The sequence below is a fragment of the Oncorhynchus clarkii genome, chromosome 9, assembly GCF_045791955.1.
Source record: "Oncorhynchus clarkii lewisi isolate Uvic-CL-2024 chromosome 9, UVic_Ocla_1.0, whole genome shotgun sequence".
Lineage (NCBI taxonomy): Eukaryota > Metazoa > Chordata > Actinopteri > Salmoniformes > Salmonidae > Oncorhynchus > Oncorhynchus clarkii.
In genome coordinates this window covers 56120373-56142701 of record NC_092155.1, presented here as the reverse complement: position 1 = coordinate 56142701, position 22329 = coordinate 56120373, and the positions used below count along the sequence as shown (strand labels likewise).

Genomic DNA, 22329 nt, shown 5'->3' with positions numbered 1-22329 from the left:
AGGAAAAATGCCATGTCATGCAGTTAATATACTTTTTGGGAGGAAATTGATCGAAAGGTCAAATGTGACCTTAAATCTTCTAGCCATGACTGTCCCGCTTAGTGGCTTGTGTTCGCATCAGCGAACTGTAAAGGTCATATCCAAGCGACGACAAAAAACAGTGGATGTAAACAAATATACAGACAGGGTAGGTATAATTAGCATGTTACTGTGTATTATGATTAAATCCAGAACAGATTTAGAAACAACAGGGTTTTGTTTTTTTTTGAGGTTGGAAGTATTGCATGTCCGCAATTCTTTCTAATTGTCTTATCAACTTGTTTTTTACGTTTGGAACTAACGAAGTGGTCGGCTTAGATCAGCGGTTCCCAACTCCGGTCCTCGAGTACCTCCAACAGTGCACCATTTTATTGTAGCCCGGACAAGCCAACCTGATTCAACTAGTCAACTAATCATCAGGCCCTCAATGAGTTGAATCAGGTATGTTTGTGCAGAGCTGCAACAAAAATGTGTGCTGTTGGAGGTACTTTGTCAGAAGGTGAGTGTAGCTGGTGCATGAAGTCAGGCGCAGGAGAGCAAAATGAGTGAGCAACGTACTTTACTCAAAAATTAAAGGCACAAGGTAAACAAATACTCTTGACCAAAAAACCAACGGAAAATATTACTCACGGGTGAACACAGCACCCGTCGAAAAACCAGCCATCGTGAACCGAACTGAACATAGAAATAATCACGCACAACAAACATGGGGGAAACAGAGGGTTAAATACATGAACCAATGTAATTGAATAATGAACACCAGGTGTGTAGAAAATAAAGACAAAACCAATGGAAAATGAAAGATGGATCAGCGATGGCTAGAAGACCGGTGAACGCCGCCCGTACAAGGAGAGGGGCCGACCTAGGCGGAAGTTGTGACAGTAACCCCCCCTTGACGCGCGGCAACCCGGAGGGCGAGGCGCAGGGCGATCCGGATGGAGACGGTGGAACTCCGGCAGCATCGATGGGTCCACACGTCCTCCACCGGCACCCAGCATCTCTTCTACGGACCATACCCCTCCCACTCCACGAGGTACTGAAGGCCCTCGCCCAACGCCTCGAATCCAGTATGGATCGAACTGCATACGCCGGGGCCCCCTCGTTCCAGAGGGGGCGGAGGAACCTCCCGCACCTCAGACTCCTGGAATGGACCAGCCACCACCGGCCTGAGGAGAGACACATGGAACTAGGGGTTAATTCGATAATCGGGGGGAAGCTGTAACCTGTAACATACCTCGGCAGGGCAGACGGAGGGGCAGGTTTCAGGTCGAGAGCCAGACCCGGTCCCCTGGTGCGAACACTGGGGCCTCAATGCTGTGGCGATCTGCGCAGGTTTTCTGGTGCCTCACGGCCCGCTGAAGGTGCACATGAGCGGCATCCCAGGTCTCCTCAGCACGCCTAAACCAGTCATCCACCGCAGGAGCCACGATCTGGCTCTGATGCCAAGGCGCCTGGACCGGCTGGTACCCCAGTACGCACTGGAAGGGGGAGAGGTTAGTGGAGGAGTGGTGGAACGAGTTCTGGGCCATCTCTGCCCAGGGCACGAATGCCGCCCACTCCCCCGACCGGTCCTGGCAATAGGGCCGCAGAAACCTACCCACATCCTGGTTCACTCTCTCCACCTGCCCATTACTCTCGGGGTGAAAACCTGAGGTAAGGCTGACCAAGACCCCCAGACGTTCCATGAACGCCCTCCAGACCGTTGACGTGAACTGGGGACCTCGATCAGATACTATGTCCTCAGGCACCTCTTAGTGCCGGAAGACGTGAGTAAACAGAGCCTCCGCAATCTGTAGGGCTGTAGGGAGACCGGGCAAAGGGAGGAGACGACGGGACTTAGAAAACCGATCCACAACGACAAGGATCGTGGTGTTGCCCGGTGATGGAGGAAGATCCGTTAGGAAATCCACCGACAGGTGCGACCACGGCCGTTGTGGAACGGCTAAAGGTTGTATCTTCCCTCTGGGCAAGTGCCTAGGGGCCTTGCACTGGGCGCACACCGAGCAGGAAGAGACATAAACCCTCACGTCCTTAGCTAAAGTGGACCACCAGTACTTCCCACAAAGACAGCGCACTGTCCGACCGATGCCCGGATGACCAGAGGAGGGTGACGTATGGGCCCAATAGATCAAGCGGTCGCGGACAGCAGACGGAACGTACAGACGCCCAGCTGGACATTGAGGGGGAGTGGGCTCTGTACGTAACGCTCGCTCTATGTCCGCGTCCAGCTCTCACACTACCGGTGCCACCAGGCACGAGGCCGGGAGTACGGGTGTGGGATCCATGGGCCGCTCCTCTGTGTCATACATCCGGTACAGTGCGTCTGCCTTCGCTTTCTGGGAACCTGGTCTGTAGGATAGGGTGAAAACAAAACAGGTAAAAAACATGGCCCACCTTGCCTCGCGAGGATTCAGTCTCCTCGCCGCCTGGATGTACTCCAGATTGCGATGGTCAGTCCAGATGAGAAAAGGGTGTTTAGCCCCCTTAAGCTCAAGGCAGGTGAAGTGGAGGGCCGAATGTACCCCTGCCCCACGGATTCGGAGACATATGTTTCCATAGCCGCCGTCTCGTCTTGTGACAGGGGATACACGTGACCTAATTGGGACCCTAATTATACTTCTAAAGCAACACTCGAGTGGTTTAAGGGGAAACATTTACATTTCTTGGAATGGCCTAGTCAAAGCCCAGACCTCAATCCAATTGAGAATCTGTGGTATGACTTAAAGATTGCTGTACACCAGTGGAACCCATCCAACTTGAAGGAGCTGGAGCAGTTTTGCTTTGAAGAATGGGCAAAAATCCCAGTGGCTAGATATGCCAAGCGAGACATACCCCAAGAGACTTGCAGATCTAATTGCTGCAAACGGTAGCTCTACAAAGTATTGACTTAGGGGGGTTGAATAGTTATGCACTCTTAAGTTCTGTTTTCTTCTCTTATTTCTTGTTTGTTTCACAATAAAACATATTTTGCATCTTCAAAGTGGTAGGCATGTTGTGTAAATCAAATGATACAAACCTCCCAAAAATCTATTTTAATTCCGGGTTGTAAGGCAGAAAAGTAGTAAAAATGCCAAGGGGGTGAATAGTTTCACAAGCCACTGTGTTCGTCTAGAATGTCTTCCAATGCTGCAGGGTAAGATTTCACCTTTGGATGGTGGATCATTCTTGATACCCCTGGGAAAATGTTGAGGTTGAAAAGAACGATGCGCCTGGCACCTACTACCATACCCCGTTCAAAGGCACTTAAATATAGTGTCTTGCCTATTCATCCTCTGAATCGCACACATTCAGAATCCATGGCTCAATTGTCAAGACTTTAAAATCCTTCTTTAATCTGTCTACTCCCCTTCATCTGTAGGTTTCATCAAGTGACATCCTTAATAAGGGATCTTAGTTTTCACCTGGATTCACCTAGTCTATGTCATGGAAAGTACAGGTGTCCTTAATGTTTAGTATACACATACATATACAGTACCAGTCAAAAGTTTAGACACACCTACTCATTCAAGGGTTTTACTATTTTCTACATTGTAGAATAATAGTGAAGACATCAAACTACGAAATAACACATATGGAATTATGTAGTAACCACAAGTGTTAAACAAATCAAAATATATTTTATATTAGAGATTCTTCAAAGAAGCCATTGCCCTTGATGACAAATTTGCACACAAAGAGAAACGACAGTCCATCATTACTAAGACATGAAGGTCAGTCAATCGGGAACATTTCAAGAACTTTGAACGTTTCTTCAAGTGCAGTTGCAAAATCCATCAAGCGCTATGATTAACTGGCTCTCATGAGGACCGCCACAGGAAAGGAAGACCCAGAGTTACCTCTGCTGCAGAGGATAAGTTCATTACAGTTACCAGCCTCAGAAAGTACAACCCAAATAAATGCTTCACGGAGTTCAAGTAACAGACACATCTCAACATCAACTGTTAAGAGGAGACTGAGTGAATCAGGCTTTCATGGCTGAATTGCCTCAAAGAAACCACTACTAAAGGACACCAATAAGAAGAAGAGATTTGATTGGGCCAAGAAGCACAAGGAATGGACATTAGACCTGTGGAAATATGTCCTTTGGTCTGATGAGTCCAAATTTGAGATATTTGGATCCAACCACCGTGTCTTTGTGAGATGTAGAGTAGGTGAGCAGATGATCTCTGCATGTGTGGTTCCCACCATGAAGCATGGAGGAAGATGTGTGATGAGCTGGCAGGGTAGCCTACTGGATAGAGCGTTGGACTAGTAACTGAAAGGTTGCGAGATTGAATCCCCGAGCTGACAAGGTAAAAATCTGTTGTTCTGCCCCTGAACAAGGCAGTTAACCCACTGTTCCTAGGCTGTCATTGAAAATAAGAATGTGTTCTTAACGGACTTGCCTACTTAAATAAAGGTTAAAAAAAAAATTCTGCTTTGCTGGTGACACTGTCAGTATTTTTTTTTGTAAATAATTCAAGGCACACTAAACCAGCATGGCTACCACAGCATTCTACAGGGATATACCAGTCCCACTAAGCGCAAACCAGATGGGATATAATTTGTTTTCAACAGGACAATGACCCAGCACACCTCCAGGCTCTAGGGGCTTTTTGACCAAGAACAAGAAGGAGAGTGATGGAGTGCTGCATCAGATGACCTGGCCTCCACAATCACCCGACCTCAACCCAATTCAGATGGTTTGGGATGAGTTGGACCGCAGAGTGAAGGAAAAGCAGCCAACAAGTGCTCAGGATATGTGGGAACTCCTTCAAGACTGTTGGAAAAGCATTCCTCATGAGGCTGGTTGAGAGTCAGAGTGTGCAAAAAGTGTGCAAAGCTGTCAAGGCAAAGGGTGGCTACTTTGAAAAATATAAAAGATATTTATATATTTGTTGAACACTATTTTTGCTTACTCTATGATTCCAAATGTGTTATTCCATAGTGTTGATGTCTTCTCTATTATTCTACAATGTATAAAATATTACAAATAAAGAAAAACCCTTGAATGAGTAGGTGTTCAAACTTTTGACTGGTCCTGTATATACATCTACAGACAATTCCTTCAACCTCATGGCTTGGTTTTTGCTTTGACATGCACTGTCAACTGTGGGACCTTATATAGGCAGAAGTGTGCCTTTCCAAATGATGTCCAATCAATTGAATTTATCACAGGTGGACTCCAATCAAGTTGTAAAAACATCTCAATGATGATCAATGGAAACAGGATGAACCTGAGCTCAATTTCGAGTCTCATAGCAAAGGGTCTGAATACTTAAGTGAATAAGGTATTTCTGTTTTAAAATGTTAATATATATATATATATATATATATAGGGGTCTCATCTTAATATTGAGGTAGAATAGTAGTTGTGCAGCAGTTTTTCTCTTGTTGCGTCAGTCACTGACATCCACTCAATTAGCCGATGTCAGCAAAAAAAATTTTACTTCGGTAATATAGTCTAGCCATTGATTTTGTTAGTCAGTCTCACTCAGATATCATATTTAAAACTGCAAACATTTCTCTCCACCCTATGCAGAAGTAGTAGAATTGCAGAAAATTAGCTGTTGCACTGCAAATGTTTCTCTCTGCCCCATGGTAGAATGTGTAGAATTGCATGAAATTATTTAACAAATGGCAAAATCTTCTCTCCGCCCCATGGCATTTTTTTTTCTCTCTCCTCTGTCACGAGGGTGGTCATTAAAATGATTTGCTCGCAACAAAATTTCACTTATGGCCCCCAAAAAACTAGGGCCAACTCTGACTGCATGTGTCAATATGGATTTGGGTATTCACAGCCGCGAGCCACTGCAGCCTCACGATGAGTTCAGATTTTTTGTGGTCCCCACCCCAATAAAAGTTGTCCATTCCTGGGTTAAGGTTAGCTAAAATGCAAAAATGTTCAAATTTGGACATTCATTTGACAAAAGCTAGATCCCTTCTGTGTAAATTAATCTAACCTGCTACTAAAAAGTGACTTCCGGTCGTAGCTGTCAAAACAAGACCTAGTCAAAACAAGACACTTTGATACAGCTACAACCGGAAGTAACTTTCCGTAGCAGGTTAGGAGAGCATTTTTGCTAACCCAAACCTGTTTCCTAACCTTACCTAATTCCCCTAACCTGCTGCAGAAGTTCTAACCTGTAACAAAAAAGTCACTTCCGGTCGTAGCTGTATTGAAGTGGCGTGTTTTTAGGGAATATCGTCGCAGGTTTTGACTAGTGGTATATGCGTACAGCAGCTACGACCGGAAGTTACTTTTTCGCAGCAGGTTAGATTAATTTAAGCAGCAGGTCAAGATAATTAGGAAAAGGGTTAGTGTTAGCTAAAATGCTCTCCTAACCTGCTACGAGAAGTCACTTCCATCTGTAGCTGTACTCAATCTAGTTACAACTATGGTCGCAGGCTGGTTAGTGCTATCCGGATTCCTTGGGACGTCCCTACCCATAACACTAACCTTACCTAACCCTTACCGTAACCATTTTAAAATTCAACTTCAATGGGGTAATGTCAGAGTTGGGATGTCCCAAGGATCCCGTCGCAGGCCTGGTCACAGGTCAAGTAATCAATCCGTCGATGACATCGATAGGTGTCCAATACAGGCATACAAAATGGAATCTGTCAAAAATTATAAATGCATCCTCTCTTCGACTGTAGCCTGCTACATAAGAGTTGAATTGGGCCAGTTGGCCCACAGTAAAAGTCTACAACAAAAGTAAAAAAAAGCACAGAATATTCAGCAAACATTGCATGGAATGGTGTTGATTAATGTATGACGCATAGCCTTTGTCTGGCAATTGCAGTTAGCACTGTAGGCTATTTCAAAACAACCAAAATAGCTAAGTAGGGAAATGTATGTAAACATAATTGAGGTTTTAACATAGTTTCTTTTTTTTCTTCATTTCACCACATGGCTATGAGTAAACATGTAATTGCCTGTTGAATTATTGACCTTTGCGATGTGAATATTCTGTATGCAGTTATCAAGAAAGATCTGCAGTTACTGTATCTGTAACCGGAGGCAAACACAGAGCACATCATTTTAATTGTGCTTTTATCATTGGAAAGAGCCATAAAACTACTATGGCCTTCTCAATTTATGACCAGGTGATAAATGCTGACTGTGATGAACTCATATATAAAGAGGCATGCCTTCTTCAACACAATATGCCTTCAGTCCTCGAAAGAGCAGTGGTGAGTAGACTGCCAGTTATTTTCTGGTTAAGTTGGGTGATTAGCAATAGGATTTGTTTATAGTTTGAGCCAGTGGGTTTGGGCAAGCTGATCAATGTCCTACAGCACTAGCCACCTGTTGAGTTTTAATGTGTCATATAAAGACTCATTGAATGATACAATGAGATATAATCAAATAAAACAAATTCAATCATTTATTGAAATTTAAGTAAGCCTATCTGGGGGACTGAATACATCTAAATTGATTGTGGTAAGAAAGACCAAATGTCTTTTCACGATATGCCCTATTCTATATCCATATTGTGCAACTCCATATTGTGCATCTCTATCTCATCTTTACAGGTTGTTGAAGGAGTAAGTGGTTTCTGCAGTAAATAAAATTCAGGGAAGAATGGCTTCTGACATGGACTCCAATACTGCTGGTGTGCAATACAACCGCTGGAATGAAGACAACATCAATCTGAATGTGGCTGGGACAGGTGTAACCGGGTAAGCTCTGAGGAAGACTCATGACTGGGTGACAGAAGATACAATCAGTGTTCTTACTATTATACGGTACCCGTTTATTAATCACAGGGGATAGGCAATATAAATTATAGTGAATGACAATGTTTTAGGCAGTTCAAGAAACACTTACTTTCAATTAAGGTAAATGAAGTTGAAAATTGTATTCAGTGCAGTGTTTCCTCCCTTTAATCCTAGTTTATTAACTTTCCCAAATGATGACCCCTTGAGTTTACTGATCGTGTATGGACTGACCCCAACCTGTAATCAGTGGTCATCTAATGACATGTTCTGTTCCCCAAAGGCTCTACAACAGATTCTGCACTGGCACCTTGGGCATAGCTATCAAGGTGGCCGGAGCTTTGGCTGCACTGGTGGTTGTTTACATCATTGGATACGTCACTGGATATTACGTCCACAAATGCTGACCGGCCACTGACCGAAGGACCCTCAACAGATGGAATTATGTTGGGATTGCAGTTTGCTTGTTGTAAAGTGATTTTACAGCTTCCCACAGCTTTGTCTTATATGTGAAAAGTCATTGCAATTAAGTCTAAAAACATGAACATAATGTTTGACTTACAGTGCTTGGTATTCAATATGTTCTTGTCACTAAGTGATATCTATTTCAATTGTTTTTTCAAGATTGTACTACAGGGCTTGTTATGTTAGCCTATTCAACTGTATATCAAGGCCATGTGGATTCAATATTTTAATGAAAGGACACAGGCAATACTAATAGTAATAAAAAAGCTGTTGAAAATATGTTAATTACCTGTGTCATTCAACAAACATGGTGTGGTAAATATGCTGTCAAACAAGAGGTTTGCCTCTTGACAAAGACTGGATTTTTTTAAATGTAGGTGTCATCTGCAAATATATCAAACCTAATCATCATTACAAAAATACAGTTTAATATTTATTTTCTCACCTCAAATCCTCAAGTCTGTAACGAGAAATAGCTTTATAATCAAACTGTCATAGGGATAAAAAAAAGTCTGTCAATTTGAGCCCTGGACCGGGGTGTAATTTATAGCGGGAAAGGGGGGACATGGCCACTGCTCCCAATATTAGAGGCAAATATTGTTCTCTGCAATGTTCCCCTCCCCAATGTTGAAGTCAAACCTATGCCCACTGCCCATAGAGGCTGTAATGTCCATAATGTATACTGAACAAAAATATCAACAGAACATAAGCATTGGCCCCATGTTTCATGAGCTTAAATAAGAGCCCAGAAATGTACCATATGCACAAAAAGCTTATTTAATATTTTGTGCAGAAATTTGTTTATATCCCTCTTAGTGAGCACCTTGTACTGGGTACAAAAGAAGGCCCTTTCAAAATGTGCAGTTTTGTCACAGCACAATGCCACAGATGTCTCAAGTTGAGGGAGCATGCAATTGGCATGCTGACTGCAGGAATGTTCACCAGAGCTGTTGCCAGAGAATTGAATGTTAATTTCTCTACCATAAGCCACGTCACAACTGCAGACCACGTGTAACCACGCCAGCCCAGGACCTCCACATCCGGCTTCTTCACCTGCAGGATCGTCTGAGACCAGCCACCCGATGAAACTGAAGAGTATTTCCATCTGTAATAAAGCCCTTTTGTGAGAAAAAATAATAATTCCAATTGGCTGGTCCTGGCTCACTGTGCCCTCCCAGGCCCACCCATGGCTATACCCCTTCCCAGTCATGTGAAATCCATAAATTAGGGCATAATGAATTTCAATTGACTGATTTCCATATGTGAACTATAACTATAATGCTTGAAATTGTTGCATGTTGGATTTATATTTTTGTTCAGTATAAATGACAGTGAAAAAGAAAATCTCACCTAGTTGCTCGACCTCATCAAATCAGCTTTTATTACTCTCCCTCATAGATTATTTTTATGGTGGAAATATCTTGCTCCTCAACAGAATTTACGCTATGCATTTCATCATCTGATGAGGAAAATAGGGTGGAGTTGACTTTCAAGACCCATTCTGCAATTCTCCGATCCGTATAATATTCTGCATCATTGGGACAAAGACAGTCTATGCCAGTCTTGATGGTATCTTTGTCTTCAGAGTACTGGGATTCTGTTTTAATAGCCGAGTCATCAGAGAAGAAATCTCTCTGCTGTTTTGTTTCACATAGACTGGCATCATGTTTAAGCCTCTCCGTCATCGCCCCGCTGTAGTTGGCACTAGGGTTACTCACATAATTTCTCCGTTGCCTTACTAACGGGTCTGTTGGTGAGAAACTTGATGCCACAGCTGGCTGGGCCCCAAAGGTCCCCTTGGTGCAATCTAGTCTGGAGCGAGTGTCTGGGTTCTGGATGGAATCTTTCGTAGACCTAGTCAACATGGTTAGACTCCTACTAACTAACCCAGCTTCGTTAGACATTTGACAATTCTGAGCATGTTGAGCAACCAGTACCCGAAACACTGTATTTACACTCCTTACACCAGACGTTGACAAGTGTGTGTCTCCGTTGTCTTGTAGTGACCCGGCTGGTCTTGCAGAGAGAAACGGCACATTTGAGCCCTCCGCTTTACCAGCAATGATTCTTGATCCAGTGATGGGGGGCAGAAGGATACTCTGGGTGATAGCGGATGTGCTTGCACGGCCTAGTTTATTTTGAATCATTAAATGCCTAGGACAAGTAAGATATTCAATTGGGTTTGTTATCTTTGGAGCTGGTCTCAGGTTAGCATTCGCTTGAGCAGGGTCTCCTCGTAGAGCATTCGGCCTGTCAATCCGTTGCACATTAATCTCCAAGTACCGCATGTCCTTTTCACTAACGCTTCTCCACCGTGACTTTTTCTCCCTGTTTGTATCGGACCAGGCTTGCTTCTTCTGTACACTGTAAGTACTTTTCATAGTTCCAATGAATGGGTTGCCTTAAATGGAAGCTTGCATCTTGTGTCGAGAAGTCCAACCCGGTCCTTAACGTATAGGACACCTAACTGCAACTCACCGGCTATTCTTTTATACTGTGTGTGTGTGTGTGTGTCTGAGACATCCCTCTACACACTCCCACCAGTCGTTAATAGACACTTGATATGTAACAGTACCCCGCACTTTTTAGTTAACCTGTTAATACCCAAGCAGTTTTACAATTCAGTCAAAGGGCCGTTCACCATGCATACACATTAATTGACCAATCTCTTTGGGGTTTCCTGTGTCATTGAGGCCAAGCATTCCTGAAATTATCAAGAAAACATGAGAAATGTTTCTACCCAGAACAAAGCATTGGCTTTCAACATGTGCAATAAAGAAATGCATAACCACTGCTGCCCTCAAGGTTCAATTTATTTGAGAGATCTTTTAAAATGAGACATTATACACATTCCCTGCTCTTAATTTATTAAAGTGGGTAATGGAAAAAGGTTTTATACTTGTTTCAGTTCACAAATGCTAAAATGTTGTCATTAACTATGTCTACACTCTACAGACCACACAGGCTTGCTACAGACTTTACAGTTATTGTGAGTTGCCTTTAGTGTGTAGCAATATAAAAAATAAGTATACAAAAACTGCAATATTTGAGGTTGGGTAGGTAGGTAGTTGAATTATTCTATACCTTAATACAGCAGAAGCTGTTTGTACGTGCCAAATAGTAATCAAGAACTTTAAGCAAGGGCATAATTACACTATTTCCATGTTTGAGAAATTAGTGGAAGTAATCGGCTTTGCATACCAAGGGAACTCGGCAAACCAAATACATTGAACAGTGGCAACTCATATACAGTATTGTGATTAACTGTGTGAGACCGTAAGTGTATAAATCAAAAGGCTGGATGTTGCGCAACTACCAAATGACGTTCAGGTCGCCGACATCGGTGCAGAGGTCCGTTTTGGACGGGTAGACGACCTTGAGGTTCCCGTCTGGGTCCACGGTGCGAACCTGCTGGATGACCAGCTCTCCTGAGGTGGTATCATCCGAGGCAGGGACTGGGGGTGAATCAGACTCTCCCTCTGACCCAGCCTCCTCTCTGTGCTCAAACGTGAACTTGTTCAGCTCCGCCATTTTCTGAGAAGGAAACAGAGAGATGTGTTAATTGCTGACCATTGGGACCATATGGATGAAGTCTATTTGAGAAAGTAAACTAGAGCAGGGGTCACCGCAAATGAGTCATTTTTTAAATGTCTTTTTGTGAGGGATTTGTGTTTGGTCAAAAAAAAGAGACAAAAATCACCAGGAATTCCACTAAAATAAAATCTAAATAGGAAATCTGTTCACCAAGTACCCCCCCCCCCCCCCCCCCACAAAAAAATATTGTCTCAATGTAATCAAGGTATGAAATTGCTATTATAGCCTCAATCTTTACATTCTCCTAATTTTATTTCTTAAGCAATGGCGGCAAATTTTGTTGAAGGTATTGTAAACTTCTCACTAACTTGCCCCACGTTTGTTGACGCAGTAAAATATATAGGGGGAAGTATAAAATCCGTCAATGAGATTGTGGAAATATAGGACAAGCACTTCCAGAACAGGAAGACTCATCAACAGTGCAACCTTTACTGTGTACAAAACATTAGGAGTGCCATTTCCATGACATATATTTCACCTGGTCAGTCTATGATCCCTTATTGATATCACCAGTTAAATCCATTTCAAATCAGTGTAGGTGAAGGGGAGACAGGTTAAAGAAGGATTTTTATGCCTTGAGACAATTGAGTCATGGATTGTTGAGGTGTGGCAACTCCAGCAGGAATTAAATCAATTCCAAACTCTCATGACCTGACCTGGATTAAACCCTTATCGGCTGCTATGTTTCGACAAGGCTGTTATTGAAACGCGTCTGCTGCTGTGTGTACTGGTGGGTGTATGCAGCTCTAGGGTTGCAGTCGTATTGTGAGCTGTATGTTTAGGCGGTGACACCGTACACCGCCAGGCCACTCACCCCGGGCAGATGAGCTCACTTATTCCACTGAGGGCCAGGATCCAGACGTCAAACCAGCACAACACCCTGAGACTGAGCATGACACCCGGTGTCATGACACTTTTCTGCTCTCGCCAGCCACCGTGTGTGTCTGACTGATGCATGCATGTGTAAATGTTTAATTCATGCAATCAACGGCTGTATGTGTTATGCATGTGCATTGCAATGTAGGATTCAGTCCTACTGCATGTCTCTTTGTATACAGGGAGAGAGCTGAGCTTACCACTATGAGAGCATCCATCACATCTTTACAGATCTGCAGGCTGGTAGAACTGGTCACTTCTAAGAAAAGCTCCTTAGTCGTCTTTCTGATCTATAATACGGGACAAAGACACAGTACATCACTTGTATGTAATATTGTCCCCAGCTAAAGCAGACTACTATTTTTTCAAATGAATTCAATCTGTAAAGAGGGATGACAGGATAGAGTTGACAGTACGATATCATATCCATCCGGCATTAGAAAATAAATACATTGAATAAATGCAGTGCATTGCCTCTAAACCTATTCCACGTCATATTCCCTTGAATTTATAAGCTACTATCTTGAAATTCAGAATAAGGGATCAGAACTACATTTTAGAATCAGGAAATGTCAGGTAAGACAACACCTGGTTGCGTCATCAACTAATAGTCTTAAAAAGTCAGCGGTTGATTTCAAGGCAAAGTACTATACTCAAGATGAATTTATTGCAACCCGGGTACAAGCATGTCCGCAATTAAGCAAGCAATAAAGATACAGATTTGTTTCTTTATCTTGTGTGGCTGCAATTTAAAGCTTCCAAAGTCAAAGTGCTGGAGGTGTGCAAAGTCTAAGGGAAAGTACAACTCAGCAAGGTTTTAGACTGCATTCTACACTGCTGGGCCTCTATAGGTTGGCTAAATGTAGATACTGAGAACAAATATTTATTATAAATCATAACATTATGACATTTCTATTGGTAGCTGTATTGTGAATTCACTGCTGGATCAGCAAGTGATAAGCGGATGAGTGTGACCTGTAAGAAAGGCACCTGTCTTTGGTCTGATAAAGATCACACACACACCTTGGTTTTCTCGCTGTTGGTGATTGGTGGAAATGAGATCACATGATCCTCTGCATCCACCAGACATGGGTAGAGTTCTTTTCCATCAAGAAGCTGCAGGTATCTGAGTCAAATAAAAAAGTCAAATAACTTTAGCTGAGAAACAATGGCTAGTGTAATATTGTGTAATATTGCCCTCATGCCAACGATGGCTACAATAGCCAACAGAACCCTTTCATAAGAGCCCATTGAAAGGTCTACACCCACACTCACGGTGCAAATTGAAGTGGCATTTGAGCTCTTTGAAAACTCCACAAAAAACTGTGTCATGGTATTTAGGTCAACCTTAAAGTCAATTAAAATGGAGGTAAGTTATCTAACCTAATCTTGCAAATAACAATGTAATCTTTATCACTTGCCTATATCATCTTTACAGAAAATGGGTGAACAAAACTCAGCTGGGCACAACCATGACAGGTCCTAAAAACAACAGTCCACATATTCTCATACACATAAATAAAGGAGTAGGTCTATAAATTTCAACATGGTTTCTGCATCAAACAGCCTTATGGCGCCCTCATGTGTTGAATGAGCAACCTAATCTTTTTGCCTTTGTTTTGAGCTCCTGAAACTACTGAAGTGCTTGATAAAAACAATGCATTATTGCATAGGACACCACACCAACATACTGTAAATGGAAAATGAAATAGGAATTAATTTATTACTACACCATAACATTTAAAGGGGCAATCAGCAGTTGGCGACATTTTTGACCGATATGTACCCATTGATACATAAAGAATATAACTTATAAATGCCTCATTTTATTTCACCTTTATTTAACCAGGTAGGCCAGTTGAGAACAAGTTCTTATTTACAACTGTGACCTGGCCAAGATAAAGCAAAGCAGTACGACATAAACACAGAGTTACACATGGAATAAACAAATGTACAGTCAATAAAACAATAAAAACATCTATATACAGTGTGTGCAAATGTAGTAAGATTAGGGAGGTAAAGGCAATAAATAGGCCATAGTGGAAAAATAATTATAATTTAGCATTAAAACTGGAGTGATAGATGTGCAGTTATGTGCAGTTATTACTGCATTGTCGGAACTAGAAGCACAAGCATTTCGCTACACTCGCATTAACATCTGCTAACCATGTGTATGTGACAAATAAAATTTGATTTGAAGTAGAGATACTGGGGTGCAAAGGAGCAAAAAAAATGAATAATATGGGGATGAGGTAGTTGGGTGGGCTATTTACAGATGGGCTGTGTACAGGTGCAATGATCGGTAAGCTGCTCTGACAGCTGACGCTTAAAATATATAAGTCTCCAGCTTCAGTGATTTTTGCAATTCATTCCAGTCATTGGCAGCAGAGAACTGGAAGGAAAGGCAGCCAAAGTAGGAGTTGGCTTTGGGGATGACCAGTGAAATATACCTGCTGGAGTGTGTACTACGGGTGGGTGTTGCTATGGTGACCAGTGAGCTGAGAGAAGGCGCTTAGTTTGCTTGTCGTACCCCATTAGAACCCAAAATATATGTTCGTAAACAAAGTAAATGTAAACAAACACTGTATAGCATCAAAACATGGTTAACTACACTGAACAAAAATATAAATGCAACAACTTCAAATATTTTACTGAGTTACAGTTCATAAGGAAATCAGTCAATTTAAATAAATTCTTTAGCCTCTAATCTATGGATTTCACATGATTGGGAATACAGATATGCATCTGTTGGTCACAGATACCTTAAAAAAAAGGAAGGGACGTGGATCAGAAAACCAGTCAGTATCTGGTGTGACCACCATTTGCCTCATGCAGCGCAACACATTTCCTTCGCAATGAGTTGATTGTGGCATGTGGAATGTTGCCCCACTCTTGAATTGCTGTGCAAAGTTGCAGGATGTTGCCAGGAATGTGCTGACGTACACATCGATCCAGAGCATCCCACACATGCTCAACGGGTGACGTTTCTGCTGCGTATGCAGGCCATGGAAGAACTGGGACATTTTCAGCTTCCAGGAATTGTACACAAATCCTTGCGACATGGGGCCATGTATTAAAGTGCTGAAACATGAGGTTATAGCAGTGGATTTATGGCAGAACAATGGGCTTCAAGATCTCTTCACGGTATCTGTGCATTCAAACTGACATCAATAAAATGCTATTGTGTTCGTTGTCCGTAGCTTATACCTGCCCATACCATAACCCCACCGTTCACAATGTTGACACCATACACGCTGTCTGCCTTCTGCCCGGTACAGTTAAAAACCGGGACTTATCCATGCCAGTGGCCATCGAAGGTGAGCATTTGCCCACTGAAGTCAGATTGCAGTCAGGTCAAGACCCTGGTGAGGATGACGAGCAGGCAGCTTCCCTGAGACGGTTTCTGCTAGTTTGTGCAGAAATCTCTGGTTGTGCAAACCCAAGGTTTCACCAGCTGTCCAGGTGGCTGGTCTCAGACGATTCTGCAGGTGAAGAAGCCAGATGTGGAGGTCCTGTGCTGGCGTGGTTACAGGCCAGTTGGACATACTGCCAAATTCTCTAAAATGACCTTGGAGGCGGCTTATGGTAGAAAAATTAACAAAATTCCCTGGCAACAGCTCTGGTGGACATTCCTGCAGTCAGCATGCCAATTGCACGCTCCCTCAAAACTTGAGACATCCATGGCATTGTGTTGTGTGACAAGACTGCACATTTTAGAGTGGCCTTTTATTGTCCCCAGCACAAGGTGTGCATTTCTTTTTCTTCTAGATAGCATGTGTGTAATGATCATGCTGTTTAATCAGCTTCTTGATATGCCACACCTGATGGATTAACATTATGAGAGAAATAAGCTTTTTGTGCATATAGACAATATCAGGGATCTTTTCATTTCAGCTCATGAAACCAACACGTTACATTTATATTTTTGTTCAGTATATGATTTTGATATCATGGATAGCCAGTCCTTGCATCCATAGCTCTGTCTATGAACTTGAGAGGGATTATATTTTACAATTGCCATCCCTTAGTTAAAAAATTAAAAATCACTTTGTTATTGTTTCAACTGCTGATTGGCCCTTTAAAAATGACATTTCACGAGCATCCCCGCATATATTGCGATGAACATGATGCAAGACTTCGCTCTCACACAGTCATACAACGTGGCAGCCACTTGGGGTGTAACGGTTTGACAAACCCACGGTTCAGTAGTATTGCGGTTTGGGGTCACTGTTCGGAAAAATTAAATGCCATTCACAATGTTCCTAGAATTGTCTGTTGTGACCAGATTGTTATGTTGGGCCTCAAGTTTTCAGTCGGATGCTGCGTTTGTAACCATGTGGGAGGTGGGAATTTACCAGCTATGAAGTCATAAATACCAGTTGGATACATTAATGTGATTTGAACTGGTTGATTAACGCAGATTGGCTAATGGCCAACAAGATGCATCCACCATAAACTAAAAGTACATCTATCATGCTTGTAAACAAATGACAGTTCAGAAACCACATTAATGGACCGCTTTTTATAAATAATGTGTTGCTGCATTCAATTGCCGAAAGTGCTGTTATAGAGGACATTTCCTTAGTAGGTGATGTCAGATGTCACCATGTGGGAGAGGTGGGTGCTCTCGATGATAGACGAGTTTCCCACTAGTAATTTCCAGCTGGATGGCCATTCAAGTGGATTTTACCTAGTCGTATGTGATAAATTCCCACTTCCATCTTGGTTCAAAACACATGACACTGTTTCCTTCAGTGCCATATGAGTACTTGCCCCCTTTATGAGAGTCACGTGTCTGCAGCACGATACATCCCCCCCTCCGGGGAAATGTGATGGGCTGTCACTGTTAAGTAAGCGCAAAACAGGGTGCATTGGCTTATTCATTGAAAACGTTGGCTTGGCTTATTTAGAGCGGGTATCGCTATGCTGAAATTGGTGCAAGAGGGAAATTCGTAACGTGGTTTGAGCAGTTTCACGAGGTGCTCCCTGAAACCCCCCATTTTTAACCACAGAATGGGCACATATCTACAGCTATAAACCAAAAACTGTAAGAGCCTACTTATCTCTCTTGTAATTTATTTGGTCCAGTCAGAATCAGCTGCCAAGGGCCGCTTGAATGCAGAGGGGAGACGTGTTGTGTTGTTGTTTCTTTGCGTTTCCGTCTTGCTCCGGTATACTGGGGTGATGTCGGCTTAAATGTGTCAACATATTTGAGGTGTTGGCAGCTGCATAGGTTATTCTCGTTGAGTGTGGCGACATACTGTCAACGTTTTATGCACAACTCTCTGTCCATCGCCATTGTTATCTACTGGGAAGCCAAAATGTTCCCAAACTGGAAATTTAAACGATGATGGAGGATCCTTCAATTCTGGTTTATTGACCCCACCACTCACCATCGTACAGAACTAGTTCCTGGCTGCGTCTCATAAAGGACCGTTTGAAATGAGCCAATTAAGATTATAATTTTATTACAATGTGCGCATAGGCTCTAGTTGTCTTAATGCAATAGCCTGAAATGATTTTTTTGTTGCTCAGATTTACTCAAGAGGCATAGGTCTACAAAGCAGCGTAGGCTTAGCCTATAGGCCTAGCTTTAATTGTGTTTTTTGTTTTGTTTTCATTCGGATTCACAGTGTGGACCGAACCGAGAACCCGTACAAAACAGTTTGGTACGAATACCGTTACACTCCTAGTAACCACGGGACCAAAACAGTGGAGAAGTTTAGCCTCGCGCTCTTAGTTGTTGCGGAAATTGACTCACTATGCTGTTTATTTGTGCATCTACATATCGCTGACTCTACCTTTAAAAATGCTGGCATCAACCCAGAGGCCACTTTGTGATTTTTTTTTTTGCCCCCTCCTTTTAATAACAAAACAAAAAAGAATGGGCATCAAGCCGACTGCAGCTTTGGGCTGCGTTTCCGATTCTACATCCTCCAGAAGTGTGCACTTTTATACTTCCTGTCATGGATTTATAATCATTTGCGGTATAGAGTTTCCATCATTGTTAAATCCATGAAGGGAAGTTTGCAAATATACACTTTGGAAGAAGAGTGCAGAATCTGGACTCACCTATACTTTCAGCTCTGCCTTAAAGACAGGTGTTTATACTCACTTGTGGAGGCCAGACACATTCTGCCTCTTCCTCTGTTTCCTCTGGTCCTCTGCCTCTAGCTGCAGCTGCCTCATCAGCTCCACCGCAGTCATCTCCTTACGGCCCAGAGGGACTATCTAGTAAACAACATTTTATGAGAGGGAGTTTATGAGAAATGTATGCTCCTTTCAAAAGATAATTTGCTTGTTTAAATAACCGTGAATGTGACCGAAATGCATTGACACAAACCTGAATGCAATTTATGAATATAATGATTTGTTCATATGCCAAGAGCGACAGGCAACAACCAGCAACAATTATTTTGTGTTCAAACTGTTGAGGTGAAGCCGCATGAAGGTCTTTCAATAACAGACTGATGTCACTATAACAGGCTTGTTGCCTGGCGTTGGCGTAAAATATGTTTAAAAGGATCATGAATTATTAAGAACGGAATAATGTTATGGCTCACAACTACTGATTAAAACTGTCCTTCAAAATACTGGATTCTACTCAAGAAAACAGAGGTATTATGTTCAATAGAAAGAGAGCCTTGTTATGTTCTCCAGAAACATTTGAGACTGCCTGCATAAACTACTTGAACAAAGACATGGAACAAGGTCTTGATAAATGTCATCATAAACCAATCAAGTGAGAAGAGTTTAAAATACCTTGGAAAACACATAGAAGCTAGGAATGGGGGCGGGGTAGCTGGGTAGTTAACGTTAACTAGCACTAGAGTAGGCTGTACCTGCGGCAAAACTCAGGCATTTCTCATCCTATTGTTTGTTCTCCATCTTCTTTTTAAAATCAAATCAAATTTTATTTGTCACATACACATGGTTAGCAGATGTTAATGCGAGTGTAGCGAAATGCTTGTGGTGAGCCACAAGCGAAATGGTGAGCCAACATGTTTTGGGGCGCTTTTATCTCAAAATTCTCATGGCTCTCTTGTCTCTCTTCAGCAGACATACTGTAGTGAGCAATACATTTGAAATATATATCGAATCGCAATACATATTGTGTCGGCACCTAAGTATCGTGAGGTCCCTGACAATTCCCAGCATTAATATAAGCTCAAGAAGTTAGTCATAGTAAATGTATCAGATGTAAAAGTGTTTTTTAATTCCATCTCAGAGCGACTTACATTTAAGAATTTGTGGCCGTCTAACATTGTATAAGCAAAATGTCATGCAATGTGTCATACCTTTAACATAGGAGGTGTTCTGGCATCATACATGAGAGGTCCCTTGAGTAGCTGCATGTCGTGTGTTGCGATGGTCGCAGTTGTCCTTTTACCACATAGGTCATCGTGAAGTTTGGTCTAAAATACAATAGGTAAGAGAAAGAGTGGTGAAAACGGAATAATGCAAAAGAGACTTAACAATCATATATTATGTTACATAGCCTATCGAGGATGGTGTCAATTTATGAGCTTGCACAGTGGTGTAAAGTACTTAAGTAAAAATACTTTAAAGTACTAATTAAGTAGTTTTGGGGGGTATCTGTACTACACTTTTGCCAACTTTTACTTCACTACATTCCTAAAGAAAATAATGTAGTTTTTACTCCATACATTTTCCTTGACGCCGAAAAGTAAAATTTAACAAAAAGTTAAATTTTGACAGGAAAAACAACCAATTCATGCACTTATCAAGAGAACATCCCTGGTCATCCCTACTGCCTCTGATCTGGCAGACTCACTAAACACAAATGCTTAGTTTGTAAATTATGTTGGAGTGTGCCTCTGGCAATATGTAAATAAAACATTTACACATTGTGCCATCTGGTTTGCTTAATATAAGGATTTTGAAATGATTTATAAGTTAATTTTTTACTATTGATACTTAAGTCAATTTAAAACCAAATACCCAGTAAAAGTTTAAAAGTAACTTTCACTCGAGTCATTTTCTATTAAGGCATCTTTACTTTTACTCAAGTATGACAATTGAGTACTTTTTCCACCACTGAGCTTGAGTTTATTTTGTAGCGTGTTCTTAGTCTGTTTCTGCATTCACAAACTACTAGCCTACATAGTTTCCTTGCCAAATATGACTGTCAAATACCGCAACATAGAAGTTGACTAACGCAGAAACAGTCTGGAACCAAGGCTAACGTGTTCTCATCTCTGAACAGCATTACCTGCGCAACCAGGAACCTCTTGAGCGCATTCCCGGACCTGAAGTTCATGCCTCTGACCACACAGCACACCAAGTACGGCCTCACGTCCTTCAGTTCATTGGCCACCTTTACAGTGAATGCCCCTGGGTTGTCAGACACATGAAGCACTTTCACCACCAGCCGGTTCATCTCATCCACCTCATCCTCCTCCTCCTCGGTCTTCTTCTTTTTCTGCTTGCGCTGCTTTTTGGTCTGGGTCTTCTCTGCGTTCCGGCCCCCGTCGGCCTTATCCCCATCGGCCTGCTTGCTGCCTTTGCCTTTCCCTCGGCCACCAGCCCGAAGGTAGTCCAGGATGGACTTGGTCTGGCAACCGTTGACCATCTTCTCCAGTCGCTTGTCTTTGAGTTTGTTTCCTTTGAAGTTGATCTCCTTCAGTTTGGAGCAGTCACTCAGCTCGTAGGGGATGTCACTGAGCTTGTTGTTGGATAGGTCCAAAACCTGAGGAAAATTGTATATTTGTTATCATAGTTGAAATAAGATGAAATAAGATGAATAACCAAATGGGGCTTATCCTGGTCTCAGGTGTCTCACCATCGGTGAGGCCTTGTGCCAAGAAAATGTTAAGACAGTCTCCGGTTTAATACAATGTCGATAAGATTAACTGAGAGCTACCCTGTCAATCACGACCATAATTCAGTAGGAATAGACAAGAGATATTTATGAAGTCATGCACATTTTTGGTAGCAGTGTGATTATGGATTATTTCAGCTACAAACTTTTAGAGCAGAGAGCTTGTGAACATCTCCACTCAGCTCTTCTATGGAATTCTCAGAGGCGATGACAGTGCTGAGGAGATCCAGGCGATAAAGGTCATCAGGGAACCGAGTGATGTCATTTTTGGAGATGTTGATGGTAGAGAGTTTCGTGCAACGACACAGTCCATCTGGTAGTGACTCGATGTTGTTGCAGCTCACGTTGAGTGTATTGAGATCGCTTAGCTGGGTTATCTCTTCAGGCAAAGCTTTCAGGTTGTTAACTGAAATGTCGAGGACTTTCAGGGACTTCAGATTTCCAATGGTTTTTGGAATAGAGGAGAGCTTATTCCTACAAAGAATCAAGCTCGTAAGGGTGGTCAGATTTTGTATGTCTCCGTGAATCTCTGTCAAACTCGGACATTGGATGATTTCTAGGTAATTTAGGAGCTTGAGAGAATAGATTGCGGAACACAGACCTCCATTCGAGGATATCTTTTCATCGATAACTGCACCTTGCAGGACCAGTTCGCGTCTTTTCTCTTTTGAGGCTTTCTCAATTTCTGGCCAACTCTCTTGACTATCCATGCTGCTACACCAGACCCGGAAAAGGAAAACTCATGCCACCCGGTAACACTTGAGCACAGACGCTTTAAGCCACCCGGTAACACTTGAGCACAGACGCTTTAA

General features: G+C 42.4%; 2 protein-coding genes across 2 annotated transcripts; one reads left to right on the top strand and one right to left on the bottom strand.

Moving 5' to 3' along the window:
* Nucleotides 1–7606: 7606 nt before the first annotated feature.
* LOC139417298 (small integral membrane protein 1) lies at nt 7607–8339 on the top strand. The gene is made up of 2 exons (XM_071166561.1): nt 7607–7704; nt 8024–8339. Exons 1-2 carry the CDS (start codon nt 7607–7609, stop codon nt 8145–8147), a joined length of 222 nt encoding a protein of 73 aa, XP_071022662.1. The 3' UTR covers nt 8148–8339.
* A 2661-nt stretch (nt 8340–11000) lies between these two features.
* LOC139416598 (leucine rich repeat containing 47) lies at nt 11001–22300 on the bottom strand. Its single transcript, XM_071165453.1, has 7 exons — nt 21664–22300; nt 20909–21385; nt 19974–20090; nt 18791–18906; nt 13699–13801; nt 12876–12965; nt 11001–11739 (listed from the first exon to the last, which is right to left on the bottom strand). Exons 1-7 carry the CDS (start codon nt 22225–22227, stop codon nt 11518–11520), a joined length of 1689 nt encoding a protein of 562 aa, XP_071021554.1. The 5' UTR covers nt 22228–22300; the 3' UTR covers nt 11001–11517.
* Between the last annotated feature and the right edge of the window lie 29 nt (nt 22301–22329).